Here is a 13,340-nt window from a genome sequence, read left to right on the forward strand (position 1 = left end):
CAGCCCATCCAGCCGTGACAGTGCCCCCACCACCCCTGCCGGCGCCGCCACCACCTGGCGTGCCACCCCCGCCCATCCTGCCACCGCTGCCCCCCTTCCCACCAGGGCTGTTCCCCGTGATGCAGGTGGACATGAGCCACGTGCTGGGTGGCCAGTGGGGCGGCATGCCCATGTCCTTCCAAATGCAGACGCAGATGCTGAGCCGTCTGATGACGGGCCAGGGCGCCTGCCCCTACCCACCCTTTATGGCTGCCGCGGCCGCTGCTGCCTCGGCCGGGCTGCAGTTTGTCAACCTGCCCCCCTACCGGGGCCCCTTCTCCCTGAGCAACGCTGGCCCGGGCCGCGGACAGCCCTGGCCCCCCCTGCCCAAGTTCGACCCGTCAGTGCCACCACCGGGCTACGTGCCCCGGCAGGAGGACCCGCACAAAGCCACGGTAGACGGCGTCCTGCTGGTGGTGCTCAAAGAGCTCAAGGCCACCATGAAGCGTGACCTCAACCGCAAGATGGTGGAGGTGGTGGCCTTCCGGGCCTTCGACGAGTGGTGGGACAAGAAGGAGCGCATGGCCAAGGTGGGTAGATGCCAGGCACCCAGGGAGCAGGTGGGCATGGGGTGGGAACACAGCCAGGCCCCTCCTCCCCTTCCAAGGCGCGTTCCTGGAAACACTGCCGCCTGCACCGCCAGCGTGGGAGGCGTTGTGTGAACCGGCACTTTAAAAGCCCTGATAACTGCACTGTCTGATTCAGTATCCCCAGCTGCACGTCACCACATAAATTTGTATTAATTAAGAGTGTTGATTAAGATGAAATGAAATTAAAAATTCGGTTTCTCTGTGGTGCTGGTCACATATCAAGTACGCCATAGCCACACGTGGTTAGTGGCTACCATATTGGACGGTGCAAATGTGGGACATTTCTGTCATCACAGAAAGTTCTATTGGCGCCACGTCTAAGAGACCTTTCGAATTTGGTTAAACTCAGCATTTCTCCTGCCTTCTTCCACGTGAGGTCCTGTCTTTGCAGGACTGCTTTTAGAAAAAGTATATTTGTTATTTGGCTGTTGTTAATCTCCCAAATAATCTTTAACTGCTTTCTCTATATTGCTGTTGTTGGGTGTTGTTGGGTTGATTCCAACTCATAGCGACCCCATTTGACAGAGACTTGCCCGCACAGGGTTTCCTAGGCTATAGTCTTTATAGGAGCAGATCGCCAGGTCTTTTCTCCTATGGAGCGGCTGGTGGGTTCAAACCACCAGCCTTTCCGTTAGCAGCCGAGTGCTTTAACCACTGCCACCGGGGCTTGCTTTCTCTGTATAAGAGAAAATCTTTTCAGTAATATCTGAAAAGCCTCTCAGTCACCACTCTCAATTGCAATCCCCTATGCCCCCCTTCTCCCTCAAAGTGACCACAGTGATCAGTTTGTATACCCCAAGAGCATCCTTTGGGACATGCTTGTAGGTGACAAGAGCCTGCTGTCTGCCTCAGGGTAGGTGGCGCCCTGTCACTGCCTCAGTTTCTCATCTGTGCAACAGGTGGTAATACAGAAGGAACTGTATGGAAGTACTGATATGCACCTGTTTGTGGTTCTGCCTAAGTGCACTGACCCCACCGGATTAGCCGCAGTAACAGCTAATCTGTTAAGAGTGTGCATGAAAAGAACCTCCACTCCGTGAGAGCTGAGCCCTGTGCAGAGCACCTAGTGTGGATTTTTTTGATTAATTCTCATGGCATCCTTGAAGGCTGTGTGTTTCAGAACTAGAGGGGGCCACCCCAGAGTATGCAGTGAAATCAATTTAGTAGGTGCTCTTTCTTTTTCCTAATGATTTGAATGGAACAGAATAGAATAGAAAACAACAAACCAGTGCCTGTCAAGTCAATCGTGACCCATAAGGAGTCGAAATGTGTTCTGTAGGGCATCAGAGTAGAAATGCGGTCTATAGGGTTCTCAATGGCTGATTTTTCAGAAATAGATCGCCAGGCCTGTCCCCAAGGTGCCTCTGGGTGGACTTGAACTGCCAATGTTTCGGTCAGCAGCAAGCGTGTTAACCATTCACACCGCCTAGGAACTCCAGCAAATGCAATAGTAAAGTGTGAACGATATTTTGTGGAACTCTGGTCTCAGTGATATGATTATGTGTCTACAATGTATTTCTTTTGACTTCCAGTGTACAAAGTATGGCAGGTAGCTGTAGTAGCCCCATTTTGCTGGTGGGGAAATTGAGGGCAGGGAGGCAGCATGGAATACTGACCATGTACTGAGTAATGGGCAGAAAGTAAGTGCGCAGGTAATGGTGGTGGCCGTTTGTGTTGAGAGGCAGGTGGGTGGCTCTGGGAGTAACCATGGTGACCGTCCTCTCCCCTCCCACGCCCCAGGCCTCGCTGACCCCCGTGAAGTCAGGCGAGCACAAGGACGAGGACCGGCCAAAGCCCAAGGACCGCATCGCCTCATGCCTGCTGGAGTCGTGGGGCAAGGGTGAGGGCCTGAGCTATGAGGGCCTGGGCCTGGGCATCGGGCTGCGCGGGGCCATTCGCCTACCCTCCTTCAAGGTCAAGAGGAAGGAGCCACCGGACGCAGCCTCGTCTGGAGACCAGAAGCGGCTGAGGCCCTCAACCTCCGTGGATGAGGAAGACGAAGGTTTGTCGCCTGTCCCCTCACTGGGTGCTGATCCTGCCCTCCATCCCCAGCTCAGCTCTGACACCCCTTCTGCCCCTAGAGTTGGAGCGGGACCGGGACATGGCAGATGCCCCCTGCGAGCTTGCCAAGAGGGACCCCAAGGGCGTGGGAGTGCGGCGGCGGCCGGCGCGGCCCCTGGAGCTGGACAGTGGCGGGGAGGAGGACGAGAAGGAGTCACTGTCTGCATCCTCATCGTCATCGGCATCCTCGTCCTCGGGGTCCTCCACGACCTCGCCCTCATCCTCGGCCTCGGACAAAGAGGAGGAGGGGCAGGACAGCACGGAGGAGGAGGAGGAAGAGGAGGAGGGGGAGGAGGGCCGCAGGAGCCAGGTCTCCTCCTCCTCCAGCTCATCCACGTCAGATAAGGTACGTGTGGGGTGGGGGAGGCCCTGGGCCGCTGAGAGGCCAGCTGAGGGCTCACCTGTCCCTGCCCATCCCTCTCCCCCAGGAGGATGACGATGGAGATGAAGACAGTGATGACCGGGAGGAGTCTGAGAATGATGAAGACACAGCCCGGTCGCAGGCGAGTGGGAAAGAGGAGCCAGACTCGGACGGAGGTGAGTGGGTCCGTGGGCAGCCTGGCCTGGCTGTGAAACGTTCCCTCATTTGTGCACGGGCACAGGCACACACGCGTGTACACATGTGCACACGCACGCACAAGAACTCAAGCCTTTGGGTAAAGCGTCTGGCCTAGGTTTGGGGAACAACACAGCACATGATGAAGTGACCCCTCTTCTGTCCCCCGCCCAGAGGAGACGGTGAGCATTGCTACCTCCAAGGCAGACGCAGAGTCATCCAGCGAGAGTTCCGAGGAGTCTTCTGGGTTTGAGTCGAGCTCCGAGTCCTCGTCCGAGTCCTCAGAGGATGAAGAGGAGGTAGCAGCAGGGGAGGAGGAGGAGGAGGAAGAGGTAGCAGAGGACAGCATGGCTCCTGCTGCCCCCGAGGACTTAGAGGAGGACATGGAAGACGCGTCGATGGCCGTGGGGACGCCTGCAGTGGAGTCCTTGGGCCCAGAGAAGGAGGTGGACATCGAGGTGGAGGACGAAGCCCCCGAGGAGCCGGCCCCCATGCTGGAGGAACCCCCGCTACCTGCAGGTGTTGAGGAGCTGGCAGGCTGCAAGGAGCCCCCCGAGGAGCTGGGCCTGAACCAGGAAGGGGCCACGTTGCTGACTCCAGAGCCCACCACCGTGGACATGGAGGCCCGGTCCCTGTCATCCCCCGAGCACACCCCAGGTAACCTCCGCGGCCCCCCATTCACCATCACCATGACCTCCAGCTCACTTGGGTAAATCACTTAATTGTCCCAAGCCTCGGTTTCCTCATGTGTAAAATGGGGCTGTTTGAGGCAGAGGATAGAGTGAAATGATGTATAATGTGCCGCATGCCTGGGACATGCTAGATAAACACTGAAAGAAAACTGTGGGGTTAACGATTCCTCAATGCCACTGTTTAATCCTTGGGCCACTGGTCCTGTGAGATGCTACCAAGAAAGGGGATGGGTGTTACAGACATTTCAGTGAGAAAGACGCTGCACCACCATCCTCGTAGAGTGTCACAAAGCATGTTAAAGGCTCCAGCAGCGCCATCCAGTAGAGCTTTCTGCAATGATAGAGATGTTCTATGTCTACGCTGTCCAGTATGGTACCCACGAGCCGCACTTGAAAAGTGGCTACTGCAACTGAGGATCTGAATTTGTAATGTTATTTGATTTTAATTGATTTAAACTTAAACAGCTACCTGTGGCTAGTACGTACCTCTAATAAGTCCTTTGCAAAGAAACCTGTTGTATTAAGTTGAATTCTGTGTTATTGGCCAGGGAACTGCAGGTCTTCAAATGTTGCCTCAGGTGTTTATTATGTGCTTATTGTGTCCCCAGGACTGATTTCAGCATAGACAGTACAGCAGTGGACCAAACAGACAAAAATACCTGCCCCTGTAGAACTAACATTGTAGGGCAGGGTGATAGACGATAACAGATAAATGCTACAAGAAAAACCTTAAAGGCTGTCGCAAGTCTTGCCAAAAAGAGACTTTTTGGATTTTGTTTGCCCACAGAACCCATTATTCTTAGCCCACCCATTCCCGGTCCCCAGGAATGCTATTCTGAGGAACAGTTTTAGAGTCTAGCAACCATGCCTCCTTTGTCTTTGAGATATTCTACTCGTGTTTATAAAGCACTTACTGTGTGCCCGCCGCTGGGCTGGGTGCTGAGTAGTCCTTGAGCGGTTTAGCTTGAGAGGGATGGTGCCTGCACTCACAGAACCTGGGGACCCGGGGCTGAGAATGGATCGGGCGTCAGCGCGTACTAGTGCAGCTGTGGTAGGGCCCCAAGAGATGTTTGAATCAATTCCGTGATGGTCCGACTTTCTCCCCCCTTTCTGCAGAAGATGACCTGGAGCCCGAGACCCCGACAATGCTGTCCTTACCCCTGCAGCCACCGTTGCCACCCCCCCGGCTGCCCCGACCGCCCAGCCCACCACCGGAGCCCAAGGCCCCAGAACCCCAACACCCACCCGTCCCTCTGGAGCCTCCCCCTGAGGAGCAGCCCCCACGCACACCAGGCCTCTGTGGCAGCCTGGCCAAGTCGCAGAGCACAGAGACGGTGCCGGCCACACCGGGCAGGGACCCCCCGCTGTCGGGGGGCAGCAGCAGCCTGTCTCTGAGCTCCCCTCAGGTGCCCGGCAGCCCCTTCTCCTACCCAGCCCCGTCCCCTGGCCTGAGCAGCGGGGGCCTGCCACGGACGCCAGGCAGGGACTTCAGCTTCACGCCGACCTTCCCCGAGTCCGGCGGGCCCCTGCTCCTGCCTGTCTGTCCCCTCCCAGCTGGCCGGCGTGACGAGCGATCTGGTCCCCTGGCTTCCCCGGTGCTCCTGGAGGCTGGCCTGCCCCTTCCCCTGCCCTTACCCTTGCCCCTCCCCTTGGCATTGCCTGTACCTGTCCTGCGGGCCCAGACGCGGGCCCCTGCCCAGCTGCCACCCCTGCTGCCTGCCGCACTGGCCCCCTGCCCACCCCCCATCAAGAGGAAGCCGGGCCGGCCCCGGCGGTCCCCGCCGGCAGTGCTCTCCTTGGATGGGCCCTTGGTCCGGCCACCAGGGGCTGCCCTGGGCAGGGACCTTCTGATCCTGCCAGGCCAGCCACGGGCCCCAGTTTTCCCCAGCACCCATGATCCGCGGGCCGTGACCCTGGACTTCCGGAACGCGGGGATCCCAGCACCCCCACCGCCCCTACCCCCCCAGCCCCCACCGCCCCCGCCTCCACCACCTGTTGAGCCCACCAAGCTGCCCTTTAAGGAGCTCGAGAACCAGTGGCCCTCTGAGGCCATCCCCCCAGGCTCCCGTGGACGTGATGAGGCCACCGAGGAGGACATGGAGCTGGCCAAGGCGCGAGGGCCCTGGCGCCGGCCGCCCAAAAAGCGCCACGAGGACTTGGTAGTGGGCGCAGCCTCACCCGAGCTCTCGCCACCGCAACCCCTCTTCCGGCCCCGCTCAGAGTTTGAGGAGATGACCATCCTGTACGACATTTGGAACGGTGGCATCGACGAGGAGGACATCCGCTTCCTGTGTGTCACCTACGAGCGACTGCTGCAGCAGGACAACGGCATGGACTGGCTTAACGACACGCTCTGGGTTTACCATCCCTATATCCTGCCGAGCGGATGCAGGGGCGCCCTCTCCCTACCTGTCTGGGCCCCGTCTCCCGGTTCACAGTAGCTCCGTGGTGATGGGCAAGACGATGGCAAGAATCACTCTCTGTTGAGCACTTTCGTGGGAGCCAGGCCCATCTGCCTGAGCCACTCACCCCTAATTTGATCTTCCTAACAGCCCAGTGTGGTAGCAGCTATACTCAGTCTTCATTGTACGTACAAGGCAGCTGAGGCTCAGAGAGGTTAAGTGGCCTGTCTGAAGTCACAGAGCTATTAAGTGGTGGAGCTGGAATTTGAACCCAGGCAAATCTGCCCCCAGAGACTGGGCTCTTAACCACAATGTTGTCCTGAGGCTTGATTACTTGTTGCCACAACCCTATGAGGTTAGAACCGTTGTCATCCCCGTTGTGCCAAACTAACTTAGCGAGCACTGACTGTGGGTCAGGAACTCTGCAGAGCACTCTAAGTATATGTAATCATTCAGGTGGAGTTATTAGTACTGCTAGTCTACAGATGGGGAAACTGAGGCAGAAAGTGGATAAGAAGCACACACATGGCCATACAGCTAGGAACTCCTGGTGGGGTTCTGACCGTCAGTGGACTTGGCCAGAGGGCAGCCGCTAGGATGGTGTGGGGAGCCAGGCCCCCGTGGGGTGGTTCTCACAAGGGACTGGGAGGGGCCCTCTGACTGTCTGTGTGGCCCTTGACTCACACCCACCCACCAGCCTCTCTTCAGCCAAGCGGAAGAAGCGGGACGATGGGCTGCAGGAGCATGTGACTGGCTGCGCCCGCAGCGAGGGCTTCTATACCATCGACAAGAAGGACAAGCTCAGATACCTCAACAACAGCCGGGCCAGCACCGACGAGCCCCCCGCTGACACCCAGGTACTGCTGTCGGGCGTGTCCCCCGGGCCGGGCAGCAGGAGGGCTATGGAACCAGAGGGGCAGGGACGTGAGGGGTTCACCTGTCTGGGTGCTCAGGACCCTAGTGACAGGTGAGTGAGACGGGCAGGGTCTCAGGAGCCAAGAGAAGCACTGATCTTTACCCACGGGCAGCCAGAGCTGCAGAGGGGCTGCAGGCAGGCGTGGAAGCGGGGCAGCAGGCAGGCGTGGAACCACAGCTGCGTTTCCAAAAGGATCATTCGTTGCTTTTTTTTTTAAATAATATTGTATTGTGTTTTTAGTGAAAGTTTACACAGCAAATTAGGTTACCGTTTGACAATTCTGCACAAGTGGTTCAGTGACTTGGTAACGTTTTTCACGGTGTGTCCGCGTTCCCATTCATCGCGTCTGGCTGTTCGTGTCCAGTACTCTAGTCTTGCGGGCCTCTTTCATTCATTACTTTTCTTTTTATTTTTTACAATTTGTTTTATTTTTTTTGTTATTGAGAACATACACAGTTGAACAGTTTCTATGTGTACAATTTAGTGACATTGAGTACATTCTGAGCTGTGCACCCATTCTCACCCTCCTTTTCCGGGTTGTTCCTCCCCCACTGACATAAACTCGCTGCCCCCTAAGGTTCCTACCTAATCTTTCAAGTTGTTATTGTCAGTTTGATCCCATGTAGATAGTTCTTAAAAAAGCATCATGCTCAAGGCAGGCATTAGTTACTAGTTAAGCTAAATGGTTTGGTTTTGACAAGACTTCAGGGGATATTTTTGGTTTAAGGTTTAAAGATTATCACAGGGCAGCAGTTTCAGGGCCTTATCCAGCTTCCGTGACTCCAGAAAGTCTGGATTCCATGAGAATTTGAAATTCTGTTAGTTCAATACTTTTTTAATTCAGCAAATATTTATTAAGCACCTACCGTGTACCAGGCACAGTTCTGAGCACTGTTTGTGCAGCAGTGAACACTGCACGATCCTTGTGCTCATGGAGCTTACATTTTACTCGGGGACAGGAAACAATCAATTGAGCAAATAAACACATAACTCCGGGTGAAGAAAATACTACGGAGGGAAAAAAAAAAGCAGAGGAGGAGGTTAGGGCTGGAGGAGTCGGACGGTTAGGGCGTGATTTGCAACAGGGTGGTCAGGGAAGGTCCCGCTGGAGCCAGACCTTGACGAAGTGAGGGAGGGAAGCACGTGGATAACCAGGAGAGACCACAGAGAAGAAGAAAAGGACATTGATAAAAAGCTAAACAGAACAGGAGGGGGCTCGGCAGGTGCAGTAGGTCGTACATAGACAGAGAAGCAAGTGCCAAGGCCCTAAGGCAGGAGGAGCTCAGCAGTGTGGCAAACAACACACAAGGAAAGGCCAGTGTGGCCGGAGAGGAGCCAGAGCAAGAGGTGGACAGACGACAGGTTGTCAGTGTCCAGCAGGCCATGGGGACAAGGGTAGGGCTGTGATTTTCAGAGCTCGCTCTGGCTGCTGTGTAGAGTTGACAGCTGGGGTTCTGAGGGGAGACGGTGATACGGTTGCTGCAGTTTTCGAGGCCGGGTGTGAGGGTGGCTTGGACCAGGGTGGCTGTGAGGGGAAAAAGCAGCTGTATTTGAAGGAACATCAGGAAGTAGAATGGACAGGACTTGAGGCTGGATTGGCTATCAGGAGACAGGGGAGTCGAGTGGGACACCCAGGGTCTGCTTAGGGGCTGGGGGCTGGTTGCCAGACTCTGAGGAGGGAAGGGAGATGACACATTGTTTGGGACACTTTAAGTTTGGGGCCAACAGTTAGCTACACAGGGACAGAGCTGGGGAGAAAGGGTTTCATTAGGATGGAGGTGATCATTGAAAGCTGGGAGAGCGTGGGAGGAGGAGAGACGCTGGCCTGGACACCCCAAGGTTTAAGGGATGGGGCAGAGGACCAGGGAGGCCAGCAGGAGGCACAGGGTGCAAGGGGCTCGAGGAAGAACCCATGACCTTGACACTGGGTGGATCTGAGGGACCTGGGGAGAACAGTGGGGGGGTGGGGGAGGCAGACCCCCACTATCTTCTGGCTGAGAAGTGGAGATGCTTCCAGAGCTTTTAGCTGAGGAGACAGAAAAAGTCCCAGGAAAGCTGTGTTGTTCATTTAATATGGGAGGAACCTGACACGTGCAGGTACTGATGGGATGGAGGCAGAGAGGGAGGGTGATGGTACAGGACAGAGCTGGTGTAGAGAAGCCCAGAGCCAGGGAACTGGGAACTGGGGGTGATGGGGACATGGGGCTTGGGGTGGGGTTCCTAGGATGTGACGGGATCATGGATAGACACTAGACCCAGGACGGACTCGGGGCCGCCCCCCAGAGCCCCACGTGCCAGCTCCCCAGAGCAGCTCCGTCTGCCCATCCTTACATCTGTCCCTCTGTCGTAACAGGGCATGAGCATCCCTGCACAGCCTCATGCCTCCACGCGAGCAGGTTCGGAGCGGCGTTCAGAGCAGCGCCGCCTCCTGTCCTCCTTCACCGGCAGCTGTGACAGCGACCTGCTCAAGTTTAACCAGCTCAAGGTGAGACTGGGGCTCCCCACCCTCCGGGAGGCCAGAGTGGCGGTGGGACCCAAGACCAGGGCTCACCCCTCGTGTCCTTCCAGTTCCGGAAGAAGAAGCTCAAATTCTGCAAGAGCCACATCCACGACTGGGGCCTGTTCGCCATGGAGCCCATCGCAGCTGACGAGATGGTCATTGAGTACGTGGGCCAGAATATCCGCCAGGTAGGTACTGGCCAGCAGGACCGGGCCAGGCTGAGCACAGGGCCAGCCCAGCTGTCACTGACGCCTGTTCCCTGGCCAGGTGATCGCGGACATGCGGGAGAAGCGTTATGAGGACGAGGGCATTGGCAGCAGCTACATGTTTCGGGTGGACCACGACACCATCATCGATGCCACCAAGTGCGGCAACTTCGCCCGCTTCATTAACCACAGCTGCAATGTGAGTGCCAGGCCCGGGGCCGCCGCGCCTGCACCTTGGTGCCAGCAGGACCCAAGCTCAGGGTGGACTGAGGATGATAGGGAGGTGGAGGGAGTGAGGCCTCATGCAACGAGCCTCTGTGCTCAGAGCCTCAGTTTCCTCATCTGTAAAATGGCCATATCGAGACTTTTGTTGTTGAGTTAAGGGCTTAAGGTGTTCAAGAAGTGGTTTGTTGAGTTAATCAGTAACTGTGGAGGTCCTTCCCTGCACCAGGCTTCTCCTGTGTCTCTGTGGATCAGGCCCAGCCCTCAGGCACTTGCAGGCTAGGGCAGTGTTGTCTAGCGGAGCTTTCTGCAGTGATGGAAATGCCCTACCTCTGCACCGTCTGGTGACAGCCACCAGCCACGTGTGGCCTTGAACACTTGAAATGTGACCAGCGCAGCTGAGGAACTTAGGTTTTTAGTTCATTCTACTTAATTGAAACTTTAAGTAGCCACATGTGGCTAGTGGGAACCGTATTGAACAGCACGGGTCTGGAGGGGAGGTAGGCGCTGAGAACAGGGATGATTAGTGCTCTGAAGAAGCACAGCCAGCCAAGAGCAGGAGCCAGGCCAGGGCAGGGGCAAATCCCATCCACTCTGGGTCAAGTTTTGGTGTTGACACTTAGTGAGTGAGCTCAGGCTAGTTACCTAACGTTTTCCTCACCTATAAAACAGACAATAGCAGTCCCTCCATGTAGGTTGTTGTGAGCACTGAATGGGTTACTGCACGCAGGCCCTTTGCACGTGCTGACAGGTAACAAGCTGTCAGTACAGGTTAGCTCCTGTGACTGTGATTTGATCATCATTACTTGGCCCATAAAGACTTCCTTGTGAATATGACGATGGTGAGATCTGAGGGATGAGAGGGACTCTTCCGCCCAGGTGAAGCAGTGAGTGAGGCAAACGTTCTGGCCAAAAGGGACGGCATGTTCAAAGGCCCTGGGGCAGTGAAGAGGAAGTGTGTGGGAGGGGCAGCGAGGAGGGCAGTGTGGCTAGAGAGCTCACAGGCAGGGGTAAGAGGATGAGGTTGACGGGGAAGGCAGCCAGGTCGCTTGGCCTTGTAGGTTGAGGTGAGGTGCAGACATGTTTCTATTAAAAGCCTAGGCAAGGCCCTGAGCAATGGATTTTGAGCCACGGGGTAACAGGATTTGCTGTCCTTTCAGAGAGATTTCCCTGGCCGCTGGTTCAGGGGTGGATTTTCTTGGGCGAGGGTGGCAGTGGGGGTTGCTGCTGCTCAGGTAAGCAGAGGTGGGGTTTGATCTTGGCTGGTGGCAGCAGAGGTAGGGACAAGTGGGCAGAACTGAGGCATTCTTCAGAGGCTCACTGGGCTTGGTTGTGGGTAGCATTGGCCGATGCTCACACCTGGGGCTTGGGGCCTGGGTGGGTGCTGCTGCCATCCCAGAAGAGAAGTTCTGGGGCCTAGGTGTGATCTTAGCAGGTCAGAGATGGCTGCGAAGCTGCCTAAGGGAGATACCGAGTAGGTGGTTGAATTTATGAGTCTCGAGCAGGGGACAGCAAACTTTTTCAGTAAAGGGCCAGAGAGTAAGTATTTCTGGCTTTGTGGACCAGATGGTCTCTGTGGCAACTACTCAACACAGCAGTTGTAACAAAAGCAGCTTCAGACCATATGCAAATGAGAAGACATGGCTGCGTTCTAATAAAACTTTATTTACAAAGACAGGAAGCTAGGGGCCAGAGTTTGCTGACCCCTGGTCCAGAGCTAGGAAGTGAGGCACAGGCTGGAAATATGAACGCGGGAGTCCTCTGCAGTCTAAGTGGAAATGGGAGCCCTGGAGGGAACTTAATAGTGTTATCAGTACCATTAATATCCTGGTCAGGCAGATGAGGAAACCAAAGCCTAGCGCAGTGACATGGTCATGAGTCACACGGCAAGGCCCCTGTTGGGCTTGAGGGGCCACAGTGGTGTAGCGCCTGGGTGGGGTTGGCGGCTGACACACCCCCTCCCCATCCGCAGCCCAACTGCTACGCCAAGGTGATCACGGTGGAGTCGCAGAAGAAGATTGTCATCTATTCCAAGCAGCACATCAACGTCAACGAGGAGATCACCTATGACTACAAGTTCCCCATCGAGGACGTCAAGATCCCCTGTCTTTGCGGCTCCGAGAACTGCCGGGGGACCCTCAACTAGGCCCCAGCCGGTGCCAAACACGAAGGATGTCAGCCGCCCCGGGCCCCGTACCGGACTCCCTGGGCCTGGCCCACCACCCACCCCATTTCAGGTGCTGTCCCTTCCCCAGCGGCCGTGCCAGGGCCCGGCACCCCCAACACTACCCCAGGACCCCCGCAGCTCCTGCCCCCGCAGCGGGAAAGGGCTTCTCTGTCTTTCCCCCTGTCTGTGTCACTTTTGTTTTTGGACATGCTCCTTGCGGGGTTTATGTTGGATTCCCACGTAGTAATCTTCTCTGTCTGTGCCTGTCTTCCCTTCTCCACCTCTCTCTCTGTCCCTCTCTCTCTTCCCTTCCTCGTCTTTATCCTCAGCCCCTTCCCATGAATGCTGCTACGTTGTCTTGTCTTCTCTTTATGTTCTTCCTCATTGTAAGAAAAGACTTTAACCGTTGAAATGTGAAGGCAGAATCAGAGAGGGGGGACCCCCGGCAGGCAGCCGGGCCAGGTGCTCACAGGGAGAGTAGGGGTCGAGGAGTCGGGAGGCGGTTTCCACCTCAGAACACTACGTGCCTGAAAGGCCCCACTCAGCCCCAGAATCAGTGAGAAGACCCTATACCTTTCCCAGACCCCCTCCACGGTATATTCCTTCCCCAGCAGCCTGGGGGCATCACTTCCCCGAGCAGACCCTGGGCGGCCAAGCTGGTTCCAGGCAGGAATTGCTTTTCGGGACTCTCCCTGCCACCCTCACTCCCCGCCACCCCCAAAACCTTGGGTTCAATGTTTACTTTCTCTTTCAAATGCCAGCAACGACAGAGCCCCCCCGCCCAGATGCCCCGGCAGGGGGCGGGAGGCGCTGAGTCTCTGCTCTCTCCTGCCCTCACCTTCACCCGGGCCTGAGGAGGGGGCTCCCAGGGAAGGCGGGTCCCCCAGCCCCGCCATTACGGGTTGTCTGACTGCTCGCATGTGGCATTTTTTGTTTTTTCATTTTATAAGCTTCACCCACTCGCCCCTCACATACCCCACTTCATCCTG

General features: G+C 56.3%; 1 protein-coding gene across 1 annotated transcript in view; it reads left to right on the forward strand.

Moving 5' to 3' along the window:
• Positions 1 to 12,330, forward strand: part of SETD1B (SET domain containing 1B, histone lysine methyltransferase) — a 22,014-nt gene extending 9,684 nt beyond the window's left edge. Inside the window, 11 exon segments of the mRNA XM_023733833.1 lie at positions 1 to 569; positions 2,370 to 2,631; positions 2,711 to 3,036; positions 3,122 to 3,227; positions 3,421 to 3,903; positions 5,055 to 6,308; positions 7,031 to 7,197; positions 9,610 to 9,741; positions 9,825 to 9,944; positions 10,024 to 10,161; positions 12,157 to 12,330. The exon segment at positions 1 to 569 is cut by the window's left edge and continues 163 nt beyond it. Coding sequence (XP_023589601.1) covers positions 1 to 569; positions 2,370 to 2,631; positions 2,711 to 3,036; positions 3,122 to 3,227; positions 3,421 to 3,903; positions 5,055 to 6,308; positions 7,031 to 7,197; positions 9,610 to 9,741; positions 9,825 to 9,944; positions 10,024 to 10,161; positions 12,157 to 12,330 — 3,731 coding nt within the window.
• Positions 12,331 to 13,340: the final 1,010 nt, after the last annotated feature.

Source organism: Trichechus manatus, unplaced genomic scaffold (genome assembly GCF_000243295.1).
Source record: "Trichechus manatus latirostris isolate Lorelei unplaced genomic scaffold, TriManLat1.0 scaffold00061, whole genome shotgun sequence".
Lineage (NCBI taxonomy): Eukaryota > Metazoa > Chordata > Mammalia > Sirenia > Trichechidae > Trichechus > Trichechus manatus.